The sequence below is a fragment of the Zonotrichia albicollis genome, chromosome 21 (assembly GCF_047830755.1).
Source record: "Zonotrichia albicollis isolate bZonAlb1 chromosome 21, bZonAlb1.hap1, whole genome shotgun sequence".
NCBI classification, from domain to species: Eukaryota; Metazoa; Chordata; class Aves; order Passeriformes; family Passerellidae; genus Zonotrichia; species Zonotrichia albicollis.
The window spans coordinates 10,065,585-10,088,902 of NC_133839.1; the positions used below are offsets into that span (position 1 = coordinate 10,065,585).

At 43.9% G+C, this 23,318-nt stretch overlaps 1 protein-coding gene across 1 annotated transcript; it reads left to right on the forward strand.

Moving 5' to 3' along the window:
* Positions 1-188: 188 nt before the first annotated feature.
* Positions 189-22,730, forward strand: CCDC187 (coiled-coil domain containing 187). The gene is made up of 18 exons (XM_074556223.1): positions 189-290; positions 1,137-1,236; positions 5,176-5,342; positions 10,778-10,875; positions 11,229-11,339; positions 11,618-11,730; positions 12,226-12,359; positions 12,839-12,957; positions 13,080-13,267; positions 14,047-14,134; positions 14,890-15,104; positions 16,249-16,432; positions 16,600-16,762; positions 17,484-19,825; positions 20,175-20,516; positions 20,855-20,995; positions 21,399-21,524; positions 21,809-22,730. The coding sequence occupies exons 3-18, from the start codon at positions 5,252-5,254 to the stop codon at positions 21,992-21,994; spliced, it is 4,641 nt and encodes a 1,546-aa protein (XP_074412324.1). The 5' UTR covers positions 189-290; positions 1,137-1,236; positions 5,176-5,251; the 3' UTR covers positions 21,995-22,730.
* The last annotated feature ends 588 nt before the right edge of the window (positions 22,731-23,318 follow it).

The following is a 23,318-nucleotide window of genomic DNA, read 5'->3' on the forward strand; positions in this document are numbered from 1 at the left end:
AGCCACTTTCTCAGCTCACACTGCAGACATCTCTCTCTTGGTTTTTTAACAGGAATCAACTCCTAGAAACAGCTCAATCACCTAAAAAAGGAGAAGCATCAGGTCCTGCAGCACCGCTGGAATCTGAATGCTGGTTTCTCAGTCCTCTGAAATGTGAAGACTTGAGGGACTGCTCTCCCCCAGCTCTGCATTCACCTCCTCTGAGCTTTTCTGTTCCTCAGAAAGATGCAAAACCTCCCTCCAAGGACTCATCTGTTGGGCTTTCTCCACAGAGAAGCAAACAGGATCAAGTGAGGGCCATTCACAGTCTGTCCAGGGAACTTGCAGAAAAGATTGACGTGGCAAGGAAGAGGCTGAGTGCAGCCAGCTGGACTAAAGCCTCTGCTGACAAACAATCCACAGGGACAGCTCTGGGCCTGCACCGTGGTCCTCCCTCTGCCCCAGCACCTGAGGCTTCCAGGGACAGGCAAGAGAGGACAATGACTGCACAAATGGCTCTGGACAGAGATCCTGAAGGGCTTTGTGTGACACCCAGCAGGGAATGCCATGGGCTGGGCAGGACTGGCCTGCTGGGCACACAGGGGGAAATGCCAGCTCCTCTGCCAGGTGGGAATGCTCAGAGGGAGGAATTGCCCTGGATCACTCCCCGTGCAGGACAGAGTCACCTCAGCTCTGCAGGAGAGCTGAGCAACACCTTGCAAGGTAAATCCTTTCCACATGGCACAGCAGGGATGCTCAGGTGCCACTGCCCAGGTCTTTCAAAGCTACAAGCAGGGGTTAAACTTCATCTCCCCTTGGCTATTTATTGGAAATGTTGTGCCTTGGAAAATCCCTGAGCAGTGGCTCTCCTAGGTTTTACTTTCCTCCCTTCCCCTTGCACCTGTAAAGCTGCATCTCATAATTTTATCTGTGGTTTTGCCACCAATTTTGGACATGTCACTTTCTGGTGCCTAGGCTTTGCCAGAAGTAAAAGAATTATAAACCTAAGCCCATGTAGTTAAAACCTGTGGATAAGAAGAGCTGTATTGAGTGAAGTGCTCACACATAAGTAGGCAGTGAATAGATGCCAAAGCTTGGGCCATTTCATTTCTATGAAGAGCATATTTATTAAATGTCTTAATTTGTCTTTTTAAAAGGTTTCCCTGTGAATAAGGGCTCCAAGGTGGACATAAGTCTATGGCATGAAAGGCCAATAACCAGCCCAGCCTCTCCAGCTCACAGATTCCTCACTAAAAGGTAAACAAAGCCGGATATTTTATTCTCTGCTTAATGTGCCTTGCATGTATCTAAAATAAGGAGCATCAATTCAGCATGGAGCCACACTCGGGGCAGTGGTCTCCTAGATGTCACTATCCTCTCATTGCATCTGTAAAATGACATTTCATGATTTTATTTGTGGCTTCACTGATTTTGGACACATCACTTCCCCTTCTGCTACCTAGGCTTTTCCAGAAGTAAGAAAGGAAATATAAACCCGACCCCATGTAGTTGGAAATCTGGGGATAACAAAGCTGGCTATATCATCCTCTGCTGAATGGGCCACACAGACTTAAAATAAATAGTGGGAATGGTGAATTCCTGGGAATGGTGAGTTCCTGGGGCTGGTGGATCCCCGGGCTTGCTGGATCTCCCAGGAGCCGTGGATCCCCAGGTCTGCTCCATGAATCCCGGGTGGGTCTGGTTGGTGGATCCCGGGTGGATCCGGTTGAGGGATCCCGGGTGGCTCCAGTCGATCCCGAGTGAGTCCGGTCAGTGAATCCCGGGTGGCTGCAGTCTGTGGATCCCAAATGGCTCCTGACAGTGGATCCCGAGTGGATCCGGTGGATCCCGGGTGGCTCCGGTGGATCCTGGCTCCGGTCAGTGGGTCCCGGGTGGCTCCGGTGGATCCTGGCTCCGGTCGGTCGGTTCCCGGTGGCTCCGGTGGATCCCGGGCCCGGTGGATCCCGGCCGCGCTGCCATGACGCTCTCTCGCCACCGGAGGGCGCCACAGCCGCGGGCGCAGAGCGGGACAGAGCGAGCCCCCGGGTAAAGCTGCCCCGGCCGCCTTCGGGCGGGGATTAATTAAAAAATTAATTTCTAGTGATTGTTTTCACTCGTTTTGCTACAAAAGCGGGGGAAAGATCCCCAGCAGTGCAGCTCTGTAGGCTGTGTGCATGCGGAGCAGCACCTGCTCACACACAGCCCCTTCTCACCACCACACTCGCCAAGGTTGGGCTGATCTCTGCTCCGAGAGATCGGTTGCAAGGATTGTGGAGCTGTTCTGTCACAGAAGATGGCAAATGTATAAAACATGAGCAGCAGGCACTCCGAGTGTGCAGTGGAGACGCTCAGAGCTGTGTCTGCGCTGCACTTTGGGGAGCACAGCCCAGCAGCCGTGGGCTCCATCGCTCTTGCCCTGACACCACCCAAACTCACAGGAATGATGGTGGGTGCAGGACACCCATGGCCCACTGGGAACAGCCCCCAGCTGTAAGGGACAAGCATCAAACCAAGGAGAAATAAGACAGATTGCAGTGATCTGCTGAACAATGCAATTACTGAGAAAGCAAAGCAGCCAGAGTCAAAAAGTCCTCAGAGCATCACTGAAAAAAACACCAATAAAACCTCTCAGACAATAAATCACACCCCTCTTGCAAGTGCTGCTTCAGAAGATGAGGAGAGCTACTTGCAGATAAAATATCGCTGTGTTTAGAGATTAGAAGTGGAAAGTGTGGCTGGATTGTGAAGGACTCCAGACTCATCTCCTGGGCTGAGGGCTCCCTGTGATGCAGCAGCAGTGACAGTGAGGGGACGATCTAAAGGAAAGAGCACCCCATGCCTAACCCTTCCTTAGCTACTGGTAAAGTACATAATTTATACAAAGGCTCAAAGTAATTAGTACAAAGGCTCAGCCAGAGTTTTGCCCTCAGGTTTTATTTGTACATAATCTAGATTTTGCACCTCTCCTGAAGTCTGCACACTCACAGGAAGCAGAAGTGGATGAGTCCTTTGGCACACAGAGTGAGGCTCCCCTGATCAAGTTATTCCTGAAGTTGGTCTGGTGTCAACTGAGTCACTACTGATCAAATCAGACAGAAAGCCACCGGATAAAGGAGCACCAGTGTGCTCTAAGGAGGTGACTGAGGAACTTTGCAGGGCCATAATTTCTCCTTCTCCAGGAACATTTGCACTTTGAGTGCATGAACTCTCTGTGGGGAGTGTCAGCAGGCAGTGAAGGGAGCCTGTCTCTTAACTTGCACACAAACTTCACAGGCTGTGCTAACAGGAGGGGTCCATGCTGTGTTCTTGGCCTTGTAAACCTGTTTCTGTAGAGCTCTCATTGATGTGGCCAGAGCTGGGTTAGAAAATACAATGGTAAAAGCAGCTGAGTTGGGTCTGTGCTCTGACTTCCACTGCTAAGGAGTTAGGAGTCCACACTTGGCTGCAGCAGCCCAAGTTCTGTCTCTCCAATAGCTCATCTGAACAAAGCCACCTGTTAAAACTGACTGTGTGCTGGCCTCATTCACAAATACAAAACATGCAGCGCTCCAAACCCAGCGCTCTTGAGCATGACCTTGTCCACAGCCAGTTTCAACAGCACAGTTTGCTGTTTACATGTTTAATTATAGCTCTGAAAACAGCAGCTCGTGCTCATGCAGGAAATCCTGCAGGTGTCTGTTTCCATAAGCAATGTTCCCATTTCATGCCCGGCTGCTCTCCTGTCCACAGGGGAGGCTGGCGGAGGTTTGTTGCTGATGCAAATGAATCACTGATGGGAATACTCCAAACTGCCAGAAAACGTGTGGGCAATTCCATCCTATTTTGTTTCTGCTGCCTCTATAAGTGGTTACACTCTCAAGAGTCAAAAAAATCATCCTGTTTTTGCTGTAAGTTCAGATTTGAAAGGGTCTGGGTGGCTTCAGGGGCTGGGACAGAGAGTGGTGGCTGGAGAGGATCACAGGTCTGCCTCCTCCTGTGGACTCAGCAATGCTTTCTGTTCAGTGCAAACCCAGAAAAACTCATCTGGGAGTTGTGGTGGATTATGCAGAGCTGGCTGTGTCTGGAGGGCAGGCAATGCTGGCCCCTCCTGTGGAAACCCAGTGTTTTCTGTAGAATCTGCATTGATTTCCACTGATGCCCTTCCCAGGACACAAACCCTGGCATCAGTTTCCCCAAACACAGGAGACATTTCCCAAGAGCCAAAGAAAACAATGCCTAAAAAACCATCCCAACACAACTGCAGAGACAAAACTCAGCACATTTAACCAATGAATATTAGAACTGCTTTGTCAGAAATCCCTGTTTCCTCTGTTCTTTCTCTCTCATGCACCTTTGCTCCCACTTTCTGAAGACTACATCCAAGACGCGTTAGTGGAAGCTGTACTAATCGTTTTAGCAGTTTCTGGGTCATGAAAAACAAAGAAAAGCTTATTAACGAGAAAAATGAAATAAGATTTCCCTAAGCTGATTGCTGATAAAAAAAAAAAATTCCACGTTCATTTTTCTGTATAAAAAAGAAAACATCTGTCACCATTTCAGTGTCTCAGTGTCCCTGCGTGTGGTTCAGCTGAGGCTTGATCAATAAATGCCCATTTTCACACCTTCTTTCTTAATCTTTTTAGCTAAGCTCAGATAGTTGCAGACCAAAACAAAGAAAAATCAGTTAGCTGAGGTCTTCATCTGCAGGACTTGGTGCTGACAATGTTTTGAAATATTTAAGTAAATGTATCACTCCCAGATTTTAGCTGGGCCACAGCCATGCTCAGCACAAGTCCCAGACACACTAGAACAGAGTTCAGGACTTTGTGTTTCTAAACAGATTTCTTTGCCAAGGTTCAGAGCTGGATTGTGCAACCAAGCCCCAACAATGGCACGGATTGTACAATGCAGCCCCCATAAATTAAGCTTCCACATTGCAAGGTTGTTTGTATTTGCCACCAGGTTGAAAAATATCAGCTCTTTCAGAGCAGCAATTAGAGTAGGTGAAAATGAGTGTGTTAGCTTTCCTGACAGCATCCAGGTACAAGACAGGAGATTTTGTTCATTGCCAGGTATGACTTCTCAGGGAACCTTTTGTTTCCATTTGACAAAATGTAATAGTTCTGTTTAAATGAAATAACCTTTTTTTAAAGTTCAAAAGATTGCTTTATACACATCTCAAAAATGTAGTAATTGTTGTTGTTACCTTTGATGCAGCCCGCAGGGAGAGCTCACGGCACGGAGGGATCAGTGTGGATGTGAGACTGTTCTGAAAGTTCAGAACCAAGAGGAAATGGCCAGCCCATCTCCTGGAGAGAGCCTGAGCATCTGGGACAGCCTGAGCTTCCAGCCCTCTGCCACTCTGAGCACTGAGCAGCACTTGGGTAAGGTGGCATCTCCCAGAGGGTCACTCAGTGCCCTCCCAGAGTGTTTCTTGTGCTGTGGCAATAGAATGAGCAGCTCCTCATTGCAACAGAATTCTTGCTGATGGTTCTGGCTAGGGCTGAAAAATCTTCTGGGGTGAGGGGGAATTTCAAGTAGATGATTCTCTTCCAGATTTTGAAGGTGAAAAAGAGGTGCATGAAAAGTTGTCCTCTCAACATTCATGCACAGTCTAAGAGATTATATAGAATTACTGTTAAAATTGCATAAAATGCAGTAGAAGCTCTTTGCCTTTTCCATGCTGTGCTGTCACAAGTGTGAATTCAGCTCACAGTGACAGCTACAGGTGGAACAAACCCCATTTAGCTCAGAGACATTTCCAGCTTCATCTAAAGGTCTCTGGGAGCCTTACAATTAACTCTTCACAATTACCCTGTCTGAGCAGTGTGGGATATTGTCCTGCTTGGCCAGCAAGGGACAGGCACAGGACATGGGCAGGGGGAATGGAGGGATGTGCTGCAGGGTGCCCGGGGCTGGCCAGGGGTGCAGGGCATGGAGCAGAGGTTTGCACAGAAACAGGGAAAGTTTGTGGCTGAAAGGGTTAAAAGCCGACCAGTAGCGTGCAGACCGCTCTGTCTGAAGAGATCTCTGCTGCTCCCACCAAACAGGAGCAGATGGTGCATTGTTTTAAGGGCTTTTCCGAGACAAAAGAACAAGATCAGATAACCTTTCCTCAAAGAGGGTACTTACAAAAAGCCTTTGCTCTTATTAAGGATTCTTCATTGTTTTCCTCACAACATTTTATACATCATATTGGATTTTGGGGTGGTGGAGAAGCCAGCATTGTTTACTGTGCTTCTCCTCCCCCCCAGGGACCAGGAGGGCATCTTAGAGATTGGGCAGCAAGGCTGTTGTCTGAAGTGTTTTTTCCTAAGCGAAAGACAACCTATTTATTTACTATTAATAACTGAGGGCCCCAATTCTGCAAGGCCCAGCCACCCACTATTCACCACAGGAACAATAGGAGCTGCTGCCTCGTGTCTGTGCCAGGAGAAACCTTCCCTTCCCTGAGCATTTGCAGGAGCTGCCAGCCCAGGGCTGGACTGGGAGCAGCACGGCCACCACGGCCACAGGAGGCACAGAGCTGTCGTGCTCAGCACAAAGTGGGTTTGAAATATGGGTCACAAGTGGCTCTGTCACCCCCCAGAGCAGGGATGGGGCGTTCAGACTCGAGGCTGCATTGTCTGCTCAAGGCATCACCCAGCAGTGGCTCTGTCCTTTCATGGGACACAGGAGTCACCGTGCACACGCAACATAATGAGGTGGAATTGTGCAACTGCTGCCAAATGCAATATTTACCTGTCAGAGGGACACACACATCACCTGACCACCCACTGCTGTGCCACAGATCTTCTGTAGTAAACACACTTGGCAAAATAACAAATTCCATTTCAAACACCTTAAAACAGAGAGAAGATGATATTCACAAGATATTTGCTTGCTGCCTGCGGTAAGACAGTGAACTTGTCCTGAATTGTTGAAATTTCTTTTTAAACACAGCCAGTATAAAACCCAGAATTGCAAATCCTATAAGCTCATGCTGTGGTGAGCAAAAACTGTCTCCACAGGTAGTGTTGGGAAGTATTTCACATTGCACTTACATGAATTTCTCATCAGTTTAGGCACAAAACTTGCTATAAGCAGTGAGCTGATAAGAAAGGGCTTTGCATATTACACTACTATGTAAAATCTTTCTGTCATCCCTGCCCAGGGCTCTCCCACAGGGAGCTGAGGAGATGAGCTGTACTCTCCTTGCTACTCCAGCATGTCCTCTGAATACAGTCCACAGTATCCACATTTCTGTATTTCTATTAAATAAGAGAACTATAAGATTTTTAAAAATCCCAACATTTTGCCCATGCCCTTTCCTAGGGAACGGCCTTTGAGCTGGATTGGACTGAATGATCCAGAAATCTCATTTCATCAGATCAGACTTTTTGTTTCCTTTTTTTTTTTTTGTATTTGAGAGATATCAACATTTAAGCTGAAACTAATTATTTATAAAGTATTTTCTAAATGTTGAAGATGAATCAAGGCTGGTGCTTTAAAATAATCTGCACTAAGAAAGCAAATGGAATGTTTTCCATTGTTCTTGAAATGCAGAATTTTAACCTGAACTACAAGGAAAATGTATTTATATGTATCATCTTTCCCCTAAACTGCTGATTGACATATTTTCTTGTATCACTAGAGGGAGCTGCCTTCTTGCTTCTAGAAGAAGGAGAAATTATTAAATGAGTGGAATAAGCACAGAAATGTGTCAGCATGGCTTCAGCTAATTGTGCTCTGATGGGGAGTGTTGAGCTGAGGCAGCTCTTTGTGTTCCCTCCCAAATCCTGGCTGTGTTCTGTATTTCCCCCAGCTCCAGGGAGCTCCAGCCCTGCCTTCAGCACCTCTGGAGCTGAGTGCAAGGATGTTGTCAGTGACTGAGAGAGTTCAGAATAACTGATGAGGAGCACAAGGAGCATTCCACGGAAATTCAGGATTCTGGTTAGGTCTGGCTTCAGGCCCAGCTCTGTTGCTATCCTGAGCCAAGAGCTGCCCTGCAGCTCCTTGTGACAAGGGGCAGCAGCAGGGAGAGGCCCTGCCATGTGCTGCAACATCTGGCTGGGAGCTGAACTCAGGCCAGCCCTCCACACCAGAGGATTTAGACATAAATACAAAATATGCAGAGCACAGGAGCAGCACAGGCCACATTAATCCCCTTGTTTGGTAAGCAGCCACTCTCCAGTGCCAAGTGGAATACCAGACATGTTCAGAGAGGAGACAAGGACCTGACCCAGCAGCTGTGGAAATACAGATTCTCCAAGGTACCCCAGAGTGCAGCTCAGCCCATGGATTTCCTGAGGGAACAGGCAGAGCCTTCACACTGAGAGTCTCTTGTTTGGGGGATGCTCATGGCTCCCAGATCCTGTGAAGGGCCAAACTGCCCTCTGTGATCAGATTTTACCAATTTTATCTTTTCTTCCTCCCCTTCTACCTGTCATCACTGCAGGTCCTTTCCTGCACAGACAGTGCTGAAGTCTAGATGGTATTTCCCCCTACCCTGAAATAACAAAGCATTAGAGCTAACATGGTAATTCTGGAGAGGGGAAGGACTGCCCAAATGGGGAATAATGGGGAAATTCCTTCTGGATCTGCTGCTCCACTCCACAGCAGCATTTCTGGACACTTTACACCCCATATTCCTACACCTCCAGGCAATAATGCAGACAAAGTCGTGCTTACAGTAAAGTTGCAACTATGTCTTTTTATAATAACTGGGTTGCTCTGATTGCTGACATGTGCAGAAAGAGAAAAAGCTGTCCTTGAGTAAAGCAGCAGTAAATGCTTCTGCCTTGCTTCAAGTGATTAGAAAAATGAGACTTTTAGCCTGGCTTTTTTTAATTATATGTCAGGGAGATTCTACAGGGCTGTGCTGAGATTCTGCAGGTGCAGCGGAAAGTGATTTAATAAATAGCATTTTTTTCACAAGGCTGAGTGTATGCACATTGAAGCTATCTGGGCAGGCAGTAAATGCCATTCATCATCACCTAAAAGGACGTGAAGTTTAGCCAGATGGTATTTTCTTTAATGCAGGATGTTGCAACACAAGAAATGCATCTGAAAATAGCCACAATTAGGAAAATTACATTCAAAAGAAAGGAAAAGAGATTAGAGCAAACTTTTTAATCACTTTGAGGTCAATACCACTGGTTGGGCTTTGGTCAGAATAACAAGAGAACTGTTCTGTTTTGAAAATTGAAAATATTTATCAGGTTTTAAATTATATCCTAATAGATGATCATATTTCTGACTGGCCCAGATATTAGTATTAAAAGTTACTCAGACAACTTAGCATCAATAAATATAGCTTGTAACTTTTTTTGTAGAATGACCTTATTTGTTAGTATTGAAGGAGCTTTTGAAAGTGTTGTCTGCAGACCCACTGAAGAATTGTTCACTTGTCTTTTTTCTATTGCATTGCTTAAAACCATGAATAAAACTGTACAAACCCCAGCTTTTTTTATCCACTTCATTTTCCTAAATAGGTCATTGCACAAAATCTTGTCTAGTTAACTATCAGCATTAAGGAGTCTGACTCAGTCCCCAAAATTAGAAAGACTTTCTAAAAAGATGAACTCTTAATTTGGTATGTCTAGATTATTTAGCATGATTTTGCCTTTCCAAACCACTCTCCAAAACCAGGAAAGGCCCATTACCAAAGGAAAGGATGAGATTTCCATCCAGAGTGTTGACACTGAAAAGAAGAGTGTTAAGAGAAGCTTCATAGGAGAAGCCTCCTCCTCCACTGTAGGAGGAAAGTGAAATCTGCAATCAAGCTGTTTATAAAAACAGAGCAGCATTCTAATAGAAAATCTGCACCAGGCTCAAAGATTTAATATTTTATTTCACTCACACCCACATAAACACAAAGCCCATCCTGGCATGTAAACAAGCCCACATCTCTGCTCCTTGTGTGTTACAGACCTTCAGTCTGTAAAGCAAAAACAAACTCTGCATGTCATGGGCTTATCCTCACCATGGGGAAATTTGGATTCAGGTGACCTGGATAGAGACAGAGATTTTATCTCAAGTTTCCAAATCAAACCTATTTCTATTTATGACCCACACTTCCATTCTTTTATGACTCTGGTTGCTGTGGCAGTGGCACAGCACAGAATAAACACACAACCTGTTTGCATAAGCTGAGCAATTCATCTCAGAAGCTCAAGCAGCCAAGAACATTTCACTGGTAAACAAAATATCAGCAGCACTGTCACACACAGGCAGGGGAGGTGCAGTGAGAAAGTGGCAGTGAAAAAGGTGCACATGAAGCAAGAGGGGAAATTTCCCCACTTTAAAATGAAAGATTTTTTCCAGGGGTTTGTGTCCCCCTGTGACAAAAGAGAGAGGAAGCAGCCTGCCCATCCCAATACAGATGGAGGGGACATGCAGGAAGCTCCTCAAGTTCCCAAAGTGACATTTTTTCACCAGGGAAACCTTGTCACGAGGTTGGGAAGTTTTTCTTTTGTACCCAGTGGCTCTGATCCTGTTGGTGCAGCAAAGGAGCAGCAGGACAAAGAGTGACAATAACCCACACTGAAATCCAGGCTTAGAACAGGAATTGTTCCTCATTCCTCGCTCCCTAAGTCCTGACAGTTCTCAATACTTGCAGGACTTTATGCTCACACATTTCTTGACAGGATGTACGTGCTGACATTTTCTTTCTACAGTTATGGTGGAAGAGGTAAATGTATGCAAAGTTATTTCAGTAATAAAGGCAGATGTCAGATTTGGGAGGCTTCCAAAAATAGGCCCAGGGAGGATTCTAAAGGAAAATGCAGTTGGAACAATGTACACATTCCCCTTGTAATGATCCCCTAAACTTCTGCAGGTGAAGGAGATTTTGGTGGCACAGAGCTCGAGGACAAACACAGGAGACACCTGGACATTTTGAGTCAAACCTCCTTACTACTGGCTCACAAACTGAAGGTCAGTGGGAAACCTGTGTAATGAGCAAAGGGAATTCCAGTTCAGCTGTCCCAGGGGAAAAGATGCTCCCTATCCCCAGAGTCAGGTGGGCTTGGGCCATAATCAGCTGGCATCAGGTGCTCTGAGTCAGGTTTATAAACCCTGTGGACTATAAAGGTGAGGTGCCAGCCCTTGTTTGCTGTTTGGAGACCTCAGTGTAGCTCTTGTGGGTAAGAGGAGGTTGCTGTACTTGCCCAGGGCAGCAGGATGTGGCAGGAGCTGGCTCTGCAGCTCCTGTCCTTTGCCCCCCAGCTCTCAGGTGTTGTGTCACCTGATTGGAGATACCATTTGTAATGTGTCACTTCCTAACACAGCTCCAGCAGCAGCAGCACAAACATCGGCTTCTGGTGCTGAGGGAGAAGGCAAAGCAAGAGGTTGAGGAAAGCCACAGGTTTCTGAGGGGCCTGCTGCAGCTCAGTTCTGAGGTAAGTTATGATTTCAGACCTGGGTTACACATCTAGGCCCCAGCTCTCATGAGAGCAGTTCTGAACACAGCAATTTGTGAGCTGCTGTAGCACCTTATCCTCATGTGCCCACAGAATTTTCTCCCAGCCCACTAACGAATCAACTCTTTAGGAATTGTTGGCATAGAAAAAGCATTATCTACAACCAGAGGCTCTCCAAAGAAGATGAGGAAAAAAGGTTTAAATGTTTTGGTTTTCAAATAGATCATTGAGGCGTGTGACAATTTGTGTGTGTGCAGGCCAGCAGGAATTCCAAAGGCAGTGATCCTCCTGTGGCAAGACCTGACCACACAGAGCAGACACAGAGGGGACACTGGCTGGAAGGTGACCTTGCTGCTGGCAGCTACAGGAGGTAGGCTACAGTGAGGCACTCCAGGATTTGGTCTGTGGTTTGATTACATTAATATTTTGGGGCACTAAAGTAATTGCTATATAGTGTTTTTAACTCTATTTATGCCCAAACTACAGTATTAGCACCTTTCCAATGTTGTGGGAGATCTTGCACTTTTAAAAAAGTAGAAACCCCTCTGAAACTTGTGTGAAAAGTATAATTTTCTTTATTTTGCTGTACTATCATACCGTTGCTATAAATTAGAATTTTGTATATGCATTTTTAAAGTTCATTTAAAGCGGCATAAAGACTTGAGAATTGCTTCCAGAGTCTTATGGATGCAATTACCAGAAAGGCACCTTTGCACAGGTAAAACTTTCAGTACCACATAAAAGTGAGCAGCATTCTGATTTGAAAAGATTCAATCTCTGTGGAGGACTTGGCTGTGAAAGAGTAAGGAATTGAAATAATATTTCTGACTGCAGTAAGAAAATATTTCCCTTTTCTTACCTTCAGTAATCAAGAGACGGGTTCACTGAGACACTCTGCATTGAAGATAGAAAGAGATCCCAATCCAGTGGATCCCAAAATACTGGGAGAAAGAAAACCTTTAGGAGGAGGAGGTTCATGTTGCCCAGTGCTTCAAGGAGGTGAACATGACATTAAAGGATTTAGTGGTATTGGGAAAATGCCCCATTCAACCTGGCCTGGAACACAGTTTTCTAGCTAATTTTGAAAACTTTGACCTGAGTATTTATGTTCATTGTGCATGTTTAAACTATGGCCATGTTCCTTTGTATTCCTGGCCCTTCTAAGACAATCTTTTTGGGAGCTGAGAGTTATTTACCCTATTGATGGGTCCTTTTTTAAATTTTTACCTGTTTCCATGATTTCACTTCTAAAGGAAGTTGATGTCCACACCTTGCTCCTGGAAGTGAACAGCTGAGGGATGACTCCTCCCGCTCCTGCTGAGGGCAGTGCATGGGCTCGGCTGACAAATATTTGCCAAAGGCACCTTGAGTTCAGAAATGGGTGTTAACTTGTACTGGGAGAGTTGTTTTTTGTGTCTTTTCCTTTCAGATACTTTATTTTTGGTGACACTAACTCTTTGCCTTGGGGTCTCTGCCAGCAGATCACAGGCACAGCCATCACACCTCGAATCTATTGTCACCTTGGGTGAATCTGCCCCATGGGGAGACCTTGGACAGCTCTGGGGACAGCAGTGACCAGGCCAGCTCCAACAGCCAGGTAACACCAGCTCTTGAAACAGTCTGAGGGGTGTTCCTCTCTATGGGTTGGTTTGTTTTTTGGTTTTAGTCTCTCTATCAAACTGTTCACCCTGTGATGCCGATACTCTGCTCTGTCCCCAGCGGAGCGCAGCCATTCCACGCTTTGGATGTTCCAGCACTTTCCATGGTTGCAGCCTGGCCGTGGTGGAGCAGTGCCTGAGGGCAGAGGAGCTGCGGGCTCAGCACCAGGCAGTGCTGCTGCAGCTCCGGAGGAAAGCTCTGAGGGAGAGGGCCAGGGCTGAGCTGGCCTGGCTGGGCCACCGCAGACGGTGAGGGCACCGCCGCTGGAGGCCTGCTAGGCCAGGAGTGCTTTCCCTGCTTTCACGGGAACACAATAAATGTAAAATCTTCTTAGAAAGCAAGGAGCAAGTAAAAATGAGGACAGGAAAGGAGTCTGCATGGTTTTAGTGTCTCCAGAGCAGAGTTGAGCTTCTATTGGAGCCTCCTCTGTGGTGGTGTGAGGCACCAACTGGATGAGGAGCCCTCAGGGACGGACGATGAGGGGCGTCCCTCAGCATAATGATGATAACGAGCCCTCAGGGACAGTGAGGGGTGTCCCTCAGTGCTGACCAGGCTGAGGAGCCCTCCGGGATGGACGGTGAGGGGCATCCTTTAGTGCTAATGAGAATAATGAGCCCTCAGGGATGGGCAGTGAGGGGTGTCCCTCAGTGCTAATGAAGATAACGAGCCCTCAGGGACAGTGAGGGGTGTCCCTTGGCATAGACCAGCTGAGGAGCCCTCAGGGATGGACAGTGAGGGGCATCCTTCAGCACTAATGAGGCTGAGGAGCCCTCAGGGATGGATGGTGAGGGACACTGACCACACTGAGACACTGTAAGGACGCCCCAGTGCTCAGGATACTCCATTTGCCTCAGGAGAGGTCCAGCCACCACAGCCCCAGGGTGGTGAGATGTCTTTGAGTCCATTGTAACTTTCTGCAGAGTCTTCCATACCTATAGCTGCTTCGAGAGGAGCTTTGCTCCAATCCCATCCATAAATTCAAGGCATTTAATGATCTGACTCTGATTCTCATCCTTGTGGTCTCCAGTGTCCTGGAAAACCTTCAGGATAGCACAGGAGCCTCTGCCATGGCAGCAAAGCAGCACAAAGTCCTGATGGAGCTGAAATGGGAGCAGGTAATGCTGCAGTGAGGGGAGCTGGCATTCATCTCCTATCCACAGGGATGATGCAGCACAGAGAGGTGCCTGGAGTTGCTGGAGCAAGTGGGGTTTAAAAAAAAAAATCACTTTGCATCCATTATTCTGCATGTTCCTTACATACCCACAGCGAGGTGGCTTTTGTGCCAAAGTCAGCAGTCTGTAAATCTTGGATAAAAGAAAACATCTTTTTTTTTCCTCTTCTGCTACCTCACTGTTATTGTGGATTTTTCTATTTATGCCATAACAAACAGGTCATATAATGTAGGTTTCCACTGATTTATGCTTGTGATGTTGAAATATATTAAATTAATCTGACAGCTAATTTTATAGTCTTGGTTATTCCACTATGAGAGGTTCATAATTACACTTGGTAATCAGAAAATTTCTATCCTGCTCCTTATGTAGTGTGAGCCTCTCATTTAAGTAAAGGGATTCCTAGTGCAAACCACAAGCACCCTGTAGTTTTGAATGATCTGAAGACAATTGATTTCTAAAGGCCTTGCCACTTGGGACCCCATAAAAACATCCCTTTACCTGTCATCAGTTTTCACAGGTGAAAGCCCTGTTGAAAAGTAAAACTGTGAATTTTTTATAAAAAAGGAAACCATTGTATTTTCAGGGTATTTTGGGATTAATAGTGCCCTATGTGAAGAAACATTATACATATTTTTGAGTATAGTTCTTCATTATCTTCACTATGTTATGCACCTTTCTTTCTCTGCTTTGTGTAGGCAGAAATCCAGCACCTGAGAAACATCCACAGGGCAGTCCATCAAGAGAGGAAGCTTTTATTAAAGCAGCAGAGAGAAATCTTAATGATGCAGCATTCAACAGCACAACTCCAGGAAAAGCTGCACAGTTTGGCTGGAGAGCAGGAGGTTGTGAAGTCAGGGAGTAAAGACAATTGTGTCCAGCTAAAGCATAAAAAGAGCAGGAAATACGAGGGGTAAGTAAAACCTTTCTCAGTGATTGCTGAAGGTGAGAGCAAACCCAGTGGAGAAGATGGAGACAGGCATGTCCTAGATAATGGTGTGAGCTTTAGATACTCCAAAGAGGGAGTGTATAATGATAAATTTTTCCAACTTCTGTGTTCAAGCAGTTGATAAATCAAGATCACTGCTTATCATTCTGTCTCAAATGGTGAATTCCTCAGGGCACCTTCAATGATGCCACACAACTGCTAATGATAGTTCATGCTTTCATGGTGGCTTTTAACTACAAACCCAAGCACTTTGCAACTATATATTAATTAGGCTTCACAATACCCATATGGAATGAGTAGAAATGTATTGATTTAATTGGGGAAATTCACTCCTTTGTCACCCTCTGGCTCTGAGCCTCTGGATCACTCAGCCCCTCAGCGCTGGTCTGTGCTTCACTGAGGATTTAACCAGAAAAGGATTTTGGAATACACAGGGCTAAATTTTAGGCTTAAACTGAAGCACAGAGGTGTCATGTGAAATCCTACAGTGAGCTATAATTCAGGAGTTTAGTCAGACTGAGAAATCCCCATCCTGCTGTTCCCCAGGAGCATCCCTGTCTGCTTCCTGCTGGGCTGCAGGAGCTGAGCAGTGTCAATGAGAACCCCACAGCATCCACACTGCTCAGAACAAAAATCTAGTTTGCTTCAGGAAGAGAAAAAGCAGTTAAAGACACATATTTATCAATATGAATTAAAACCCCCTTTCATTCAGTGTTACCCAGAGCTTTAGCAGGGTGGTGAGTCAGGTTTGTGCATTTACTTAAGTCCCCACAGGGGAAGGCTTTCAAATAAATCCCTGCATGGAACTGATCTATAATTCATGGTGTTATTGATTACAAGTCAGAGAAATCTTTAAAAGGTTTCTTGGCTGTGCTTTCACTTCTTATTACTGACAAGGCTGCTCGTAGGAGAACAGTGAATATTGGTGTCAGTCTGGAACAGCCAGGGGCTGTGGAATCAAATGCACCCAAATTCTGGCTGCTTGTCCATAGATCTCTGTCCTGTGCAGGAGTGCAGAGTGGTGATTATGCTATTTATCCACCTGCAGGGGTGTGTTCATATTTTATACTGATCAGGAACAAAGCACTCCATGTCTAACTCTTTACAGCTTTTCTACTGAGAACAGGGAATCACTGGTACAACACCAGAAACAGGGGGAGGAGTTGCCAGGTTTGGAGCAGTCCCTTAATGCTCAGGATGATGTTTTCCTACCTCTGGAACCTACAAATTCAGCTGGAATGGAACCTAAAGCCACACTTGTAACAAGAAAAGGCCAGAAGTGTGTATTTCTGGTAAGGATTTCTGGAATTCCATTAATGCCTAAAGAAAGGGTGTCCCAGATTTTATTTGCCTTAAAATAGGACCAGCACTTAAGAACATGAAGCCAAAATAAGTGTGTTGGTTACATGCACTTTTTCCTTAAGTCATTAACTCTGTCTCCTAAATGTCTGCTTTCTAGGAATCTGTGCTGGAGGAAAAGGCACTTCTTTCAAACCCTGATCCTAAAGATAATGAAGATATTAATCCATGTGGCAGAAAGAACCTAGGGAAAGGCTTGGGGATGCTTCCTACTTGGTGTAACTTATGCCTAGTTCAGGAGGAAAACACTCTTGAAGGAACAGGTCAATCATATTTAATGCTATTATGTCCAATCTGTTTCAACTACTTCAATCAAATTTTAATCCAGACAGAAAGAGAGACAATCTTCTCATTTATTACCAAAGTGTCTTGCTCACTATAGCCAATGTATAAATCACTGCTGGGCAAGATGGTGGGGATCTCTCAGAGGTTTATTAAGAGATATGATTATACTGCTTCCCCAGAACGAAATCATAACTTACTCTGATTGTGTCATCAACAATTTGCTCTCTTTTGATACAGTTTTTCAAGAATTTAAGGCTGTTCTTTTTAAAAGAACATAGATCAGTTGAAGATAGACTTGGACAGGACATGCTGGAGTTATTTTTGTTTCCAGGTTTTATCCTCAGTTCATATTTCTTGCTCTCAGTAGGACAGGTGAAAAATAAAACTGTCTGTTTATATATGAGTCAGTTTTATCATTTACATAGTTCTGGGTATGCATAATTTCTGTAATATAAACATTTACATATTGTGGCAGTATTTCCTATTTCTGTCATTTTTCTAATGAACCATCTTTCTGTGTTTCATAGAATATCCTGATTTGGAAGGGACCCACAAGGATCATAAAGTCCAGGTCCTAATTTACTCCTAGATATAATAGTGAGGAGCATGATAGATTTGAGTGTCCTATCAGCAAGCTCTTCTATAAAATATTTTTCTTTTAAGTGATGATTAAAAAAAAAATTCTTTTACATGTTCCAGTTAAAGAAGTGGAAGTGCCTGTCCCTTCTGAGATCCATCAGGTGGATGCCAGTCAGTGCTTGAAGCATTTGGACCATGTTTCTCATGAAGCTTCTGATGAACGAAATTTAGAAGGATTTTCCGAGGGATTAACTTCCACTGAATCATTGTCCAGGTCAAATAACTCCTTTTTGCAATGTGAAGGTGCCAAATCAGACTCTTCTCACTCAGAATTTCAGAAAGTGTCTGCAGTTTGGATCAGCTTCTCAAAAAGTTCCATTTCAGACCCAGAATTAGAGCTGAAGCATGGAGAGGACACAGATGTCAGTGTCCCAGAAGAGTTTGGCTGTGACAGTGGTGATGTGTTTAATATCTCAAAAGAGATGCCAATAGCAATAAGCAATGGAAAGGAAACATCACCTAGTGACAAACACAATGAACGTGAGCTGCCTGAAGATGACAGAGCTGAGACTTCATCTCTCTCCCAGAAATACCCTGGAGATGTGTTGGGTCATGGCTGCCCTGACCACCTGCTTTCCTTCATCCCAGCAGACAAAGCAAATGCCTCCAGAGCTGAGTCAGCACATTGCTCCCAGTCTGAAAACCCTCCTGAGGGAGTGGATGAGCCACACCTGGGTGCCTCCCAAAGCTGCAGCAGACACAAGCCCTGTTCTCAGGAGATGCCCACACTGGGAAATGATGCAGCTGCCAGCTCTTCATGCACTGATGCAACCTCCAGTAGTGATAAGGGGCTCCCTCCAGCTGATGAGGATACCTTGTCAGAAGTGCTGTGTCCTGTGGGTGAAATATTGTCCTCTGGAAGTGCTGACTTGCCACCCTCTAACAAAAAGGATTTGTCATTTCCAGGTGAAGATCTTCCTCCTCCCCCTTTAGGTGCAGATGCAATGAAAAATAGTGATCCTGCCTCCAGCACAGATGATTTCACATCTCCACTGGAACAAATGACAGGCTCAGAGTCTGCTCAGGGCATGGATGAAACTCTATCACTGGAAATGGATGCATTACCCCCATTACCTGATAACACTGTGCCTGAGGAATCTCCCCTGCTCAGTACAGAGACAAGTGGTGCTTTTTCAACCAATGATGGTTGTCTCTCACAACAATCTATTACAGCTCTTTCCAGCTGTTTATCAGAAAACCTGCATGGAGAGCAGGAGATGCCTTTGCAGCATTTGGAGTTTCTGCCTGTGTCAAATACAGATTCTTCTGGTGGAAGTACAAGTCCTGAATTCCCAATGAAACAATGCAAAATGCGTGAAAAGCTGCCCAGTGCTGAGGAGGACAGTGATGACCCATTATCATCATTTGAAATTGGGGACAGAGCAGTGATGAAGCAGAGCCAGCCTGGAACTCTGATGTTCAAAGGCCAGACTCATTTTGGCAGTGGCCACTGGGCTGGAGTTGCACTGGACAAAGCTGAAGGTGACAATGCTGGAAGTTATGAAGGGGTGAAGTATTTTGGGTGTGCTCAGCACTGTGGGGTCTTTGTCAGACCTGATGAGATTTCACACCTGTTTGGGGTTAACAAAAACAGCTCCAGTTGCATGGGGAATGAAGACTCTGACTCCTTCTGTGATGATGATGACTCCCTCAGAGGAGACTGCAAATATTCTGGAGATGATGAGCAGAGAGTGGGGTTTGCAGAGGAGAAAGCAGAAGACACAAACAGTGCAGGAGGTTCAGAAGTGAAAGAAAACCAATCTGGGTTACACAGTGCCTTGCTGTGTGGAAAAGGGCAGAAGTTTCCCCATTCCAACCAGTGTAACTGTAATGAATTCCTCTGTCAAAAGAACTTAATGTGCTTGGGATCAGATAAAGAAAAACCAGAACTGGCACAAATAAAACAAACTATATTTGCAGATGCTCTTCCAAAGAAAAGCAAGACAGATGAGGTAAACACAAGCAAAAATATTTGTTGCTTGGTAGAGGATCAGAAAAGAATTAAACTTGCTGATGATATTGCAAGTGAACTCAGTAAAAAACTTCTGTTTGACATTTTAATTGCATTTTCTGAAACAGCTCAACACAAATATAAAAGTGCCTTTGAAAAAGACATGATGAATTATGGCAAAGGCCTGAGGCAAGAAGACAATCAGAAACCATTTCCCCTCAAAGAAAATTCAGCTGCTGCCTTATCTGAGCCATCAGCAAAGGTTTCTGATGTTTCACTGGGTGATTTTGATATGCTTTGCATTCATGGTTGTCACACAGTAACAGACAGAATTGTAACTAAATTTATAGATGATGCAGTAAAAGAATATAAGAAGATTAAAAGAAAACACAGATCAAAAGCAGACAAGATACTTCATTTATCTCCAGAGATTTCTCCAACCACTTTGCCTGTAAGTATAGTGAGAAAGTTTTTATTTCAAGTGCTGGCCCTGAAGCTGGATCTCTAAAAGCAAGAATTTGTGTGGCCCAGTTTTTCATCATCCACAGAAATTGTATCAATATTATATTGCTCACTTCATGTGACCCATTCCTTGTTTCAGGAATTATTCTGTATCCATTGGATAGTATGGTCCAAACAAAAATGGGAAATTTTTACTGGAATTTTGAATAATACATCAGTAAGCCTTTCTTTGAGCCCATGAATAAAATGGTTTTAAGTGTAACCTTGATCAATTGCTAATAATCCCAATACCTCTGAAAATAAAGAATATATCTGTCTTTTCTTTTTTTCTCTTGAAGCTCCTTTTAAAAATCCTTGATGCTGGTGTTTTTGGAAGCTCTGAAGATTTTGATCAGCCTAATTCTGACCAAAACATGCTGGTGAGACAGACACAAAAGCAATACTTGTACAAATTAGACCAGTGGCACTCAGCTCCTTGGAAGAAAACTGTGGAAGTTCCTCTTGTGATACCACATAACAGCTCTTATGTTAAAAATTTGTCTGCATATGCTGTGGAAGAATTATGGACCCCAGAGAACATAAAATCAAATTTCAGGAACATCAGCGTGCCAGAGTACTTGGAATATAGTGATCTCCCAGGGAATGATTTGGAAGCAGAGAGCAAGAGGATGTATAATCAGGTATTTTTAAAGCACCAACTGTTAATTAATTTTTGTAGTGTTCTGGAGGCTGAATAATAATAGCTAATATTTAATGTTACTCCACTTGCTAACACTAAACATAACTAAAGCAACACTGAAAGGTACTACCAGGAGTATTTAGCAATTTGCTGCAGATTAATTCCAGTAGAATAAATGTCCTTGTAGAGAATCCAGAGTTTTTCCAGAGTTCCACCCTAAGCCCTTGGACACCTGCCCCATGTGTGTTTGGGTCTGTTCAGGGAAAGCCAAGTTCCATGGGAAGCTGGGGGCTGGAATCCAGTTTTCCTGACTCCAGTGCCCTGCTGAGTTTGTTACAGGTTATATTTGATTTGAGCCATGAGTTGCTGTGTGCAGAATATCGAGTGACTGCAAAGCCAAACATCTTCCCATGGATGGAAAATGTGGGATCTCCCTCTTGCAGGCATCTCTGCAGCAGGACAGATGTCAGGGATGTCAAGGTATGTTCTGGCAATGGAAAGTACAGGGACAAGAGTGGAAAGAGCAGAGATTGCAAAAAGAAATGTGAAATATGGGAGGATTGTGGCAAAGTAACTGAGGTGATGGAAATGCCTGAATAAATACAGACTGAGCTGATGACTCAAAATATTCCATATGTTTGGAGTTAAGAATGGGAATGGGCCTTTAAACTCTCCTAATTATGACTATTTTGTGTTTAATATTATTACTAAAATGTGTTGGTTGGCCAGTATTGATCAGCTACCTCTAGATCAGCCCCCTAAACTTTGGGATGTTTCTGGACTTAAAGCTGGATCTTCTCACTGGCACCTGTCACTCACCTGGGACATCACAGCACCAGAATTCTTATGAGGAGAGTTCTTTTCAGCCTTCTTTATTTTGTAGACGTTTGTTCAGGGTGAAATTATTAAAATAATGAACCTGGAAAAGAATGACTTAGAAATGAAAAGAAAATTCCTAAATATGACCAAGTATGGAAACTGTAAGAGAGACAGAGTGGACCTTCTTCTGGTAAGCAGAATTTCCAATGGGGATTTGTTTATTTCCTCTAGATTTAAACTAGAAATTCTCATCCTTCTGTGAGAATCACATTTACTTAAGTTAACTTCAGAACTTCAAATTACTGCCTTTTAAAAAATTGAATTAATAATCCAGTATTTCTAAATCTTGTGAGTGGTTTAAATTTAAAAAATTCATTATGCAGATGTAAAATTGTTGGATTAGGTGCAGTGTCTCAGTACTTTTGAGGAACTCTTCTTTTTGAAGTAAAAATTTGTTTCCATGTTATATTTTAGATCCAGGAGCTCCACAAAGAAGAATCTCAGTGGACTTTCTATGGTGATGATGAATTAAGAGTGAAGATGAGGATGACTGAAGCCATATTTGATAGCTTGATCCTTGATACAATCAGAGTTCTTAATAAGATTTATCTGAAAAAAGCCTTTTTGACAGGTGACTGTGCACCATCTTTTCTCTTTTAATCCACTGTGGAACTGGATAAAAGGAGATGGCTTCAGAGAGCTGGCACAGGGAATGGCAGGACCTGGAGCCAGACAATCAGGTTAAATGTCTATAATTTTATGCAAATGAGGCAAATAGTGATGTGATGCACTTTAAATTGGAGATTTTTCTATCAGCACCTTCAACTCCTAACAATAGATGTGTGCCTGTAATTGGGTTATTTATCATGCAATTCACAGGAGCCCATTGAATTTGTACAATATCTAAATGTGGGGTGCTGAGAATGTACTTTAACAGGCAAAAGAGAGGAAATCAATACTCTTTTTGTACTGGCAAAACTGGAAAAAAAGTCAAGATTTTGACAAAGAAATAGAAGCATTTCCTCAGCATGGTAATTGTTCACAATGCTAATTGCTGTGGTCCCACCTATTTTGTACTGAGAAAATCAAATTTTTGTTAGTTCTTTTTAAAATAAATGCTGGGCAAATATTTCTTACTGGAATTCAGAAACTGTTTATTATTGAATAATTGATTGTAAAGAGATCAGATTTTTTTCCAATCCTATTCATTCAGAGTGTCTTTCAATAAAATTAAAATCAGGATCAATAAAGATAAATTATAGATAAACTTAAGATTTAAAAATGCAATACTTGAAAATCTGCTTGGGGAATAGAAAGACATTTTATGTTTGTATTTTTAAATAGTGTTGGCTTGTTTTTTGTACTTGTTTTCTGAATAAAATATAATACACATGGCTTATTTTGTTTATTTATTTTCACTGAAATCAGTTAGAATTACAGATTATCTTGTGCACACTGTTTTTCTCAGCAGTGAATGGGTGCATTTCTGTTTTGTTTTGCTGGGCACATTAAACCCTCCCCTGCTTGTTGCCATATGAACAGAAATAAAAAGGCAACTTCTGCCCCCAGCACTTTCACTGGTGATCTTATCCTATAAACTATTTTCATGTGTCTAGTGGTACATTTCCTTGTCTCTGACTTTATCCTCATTGATTAGTTGATCCACATAAGTTACTTGTTTCCTTGTTGTCAGTTTATAGCAGAATTTAACTCCATTTTTTTCCTCCCGGACTTGGAGTGTTGGATACAATGACAAATCTATAAATTGCAGCACTCTGGCTTTTCAGTTTATTCTCACTCTGGTTTTGCAGCAGCAGGATCCCTGTGTTCGGAATGAAATCTATTAAAAATATCACTTAGATATGAATAAATAGCTGAAGGACTTGTTTGATTTTTAGCCTTATGTTACACCTGAGGCAGAGAGCCATCAGATGGGAGTGAAGCCTGAACCCTCACATGGTGCTCTGCAGGGAAGGGCACAGCT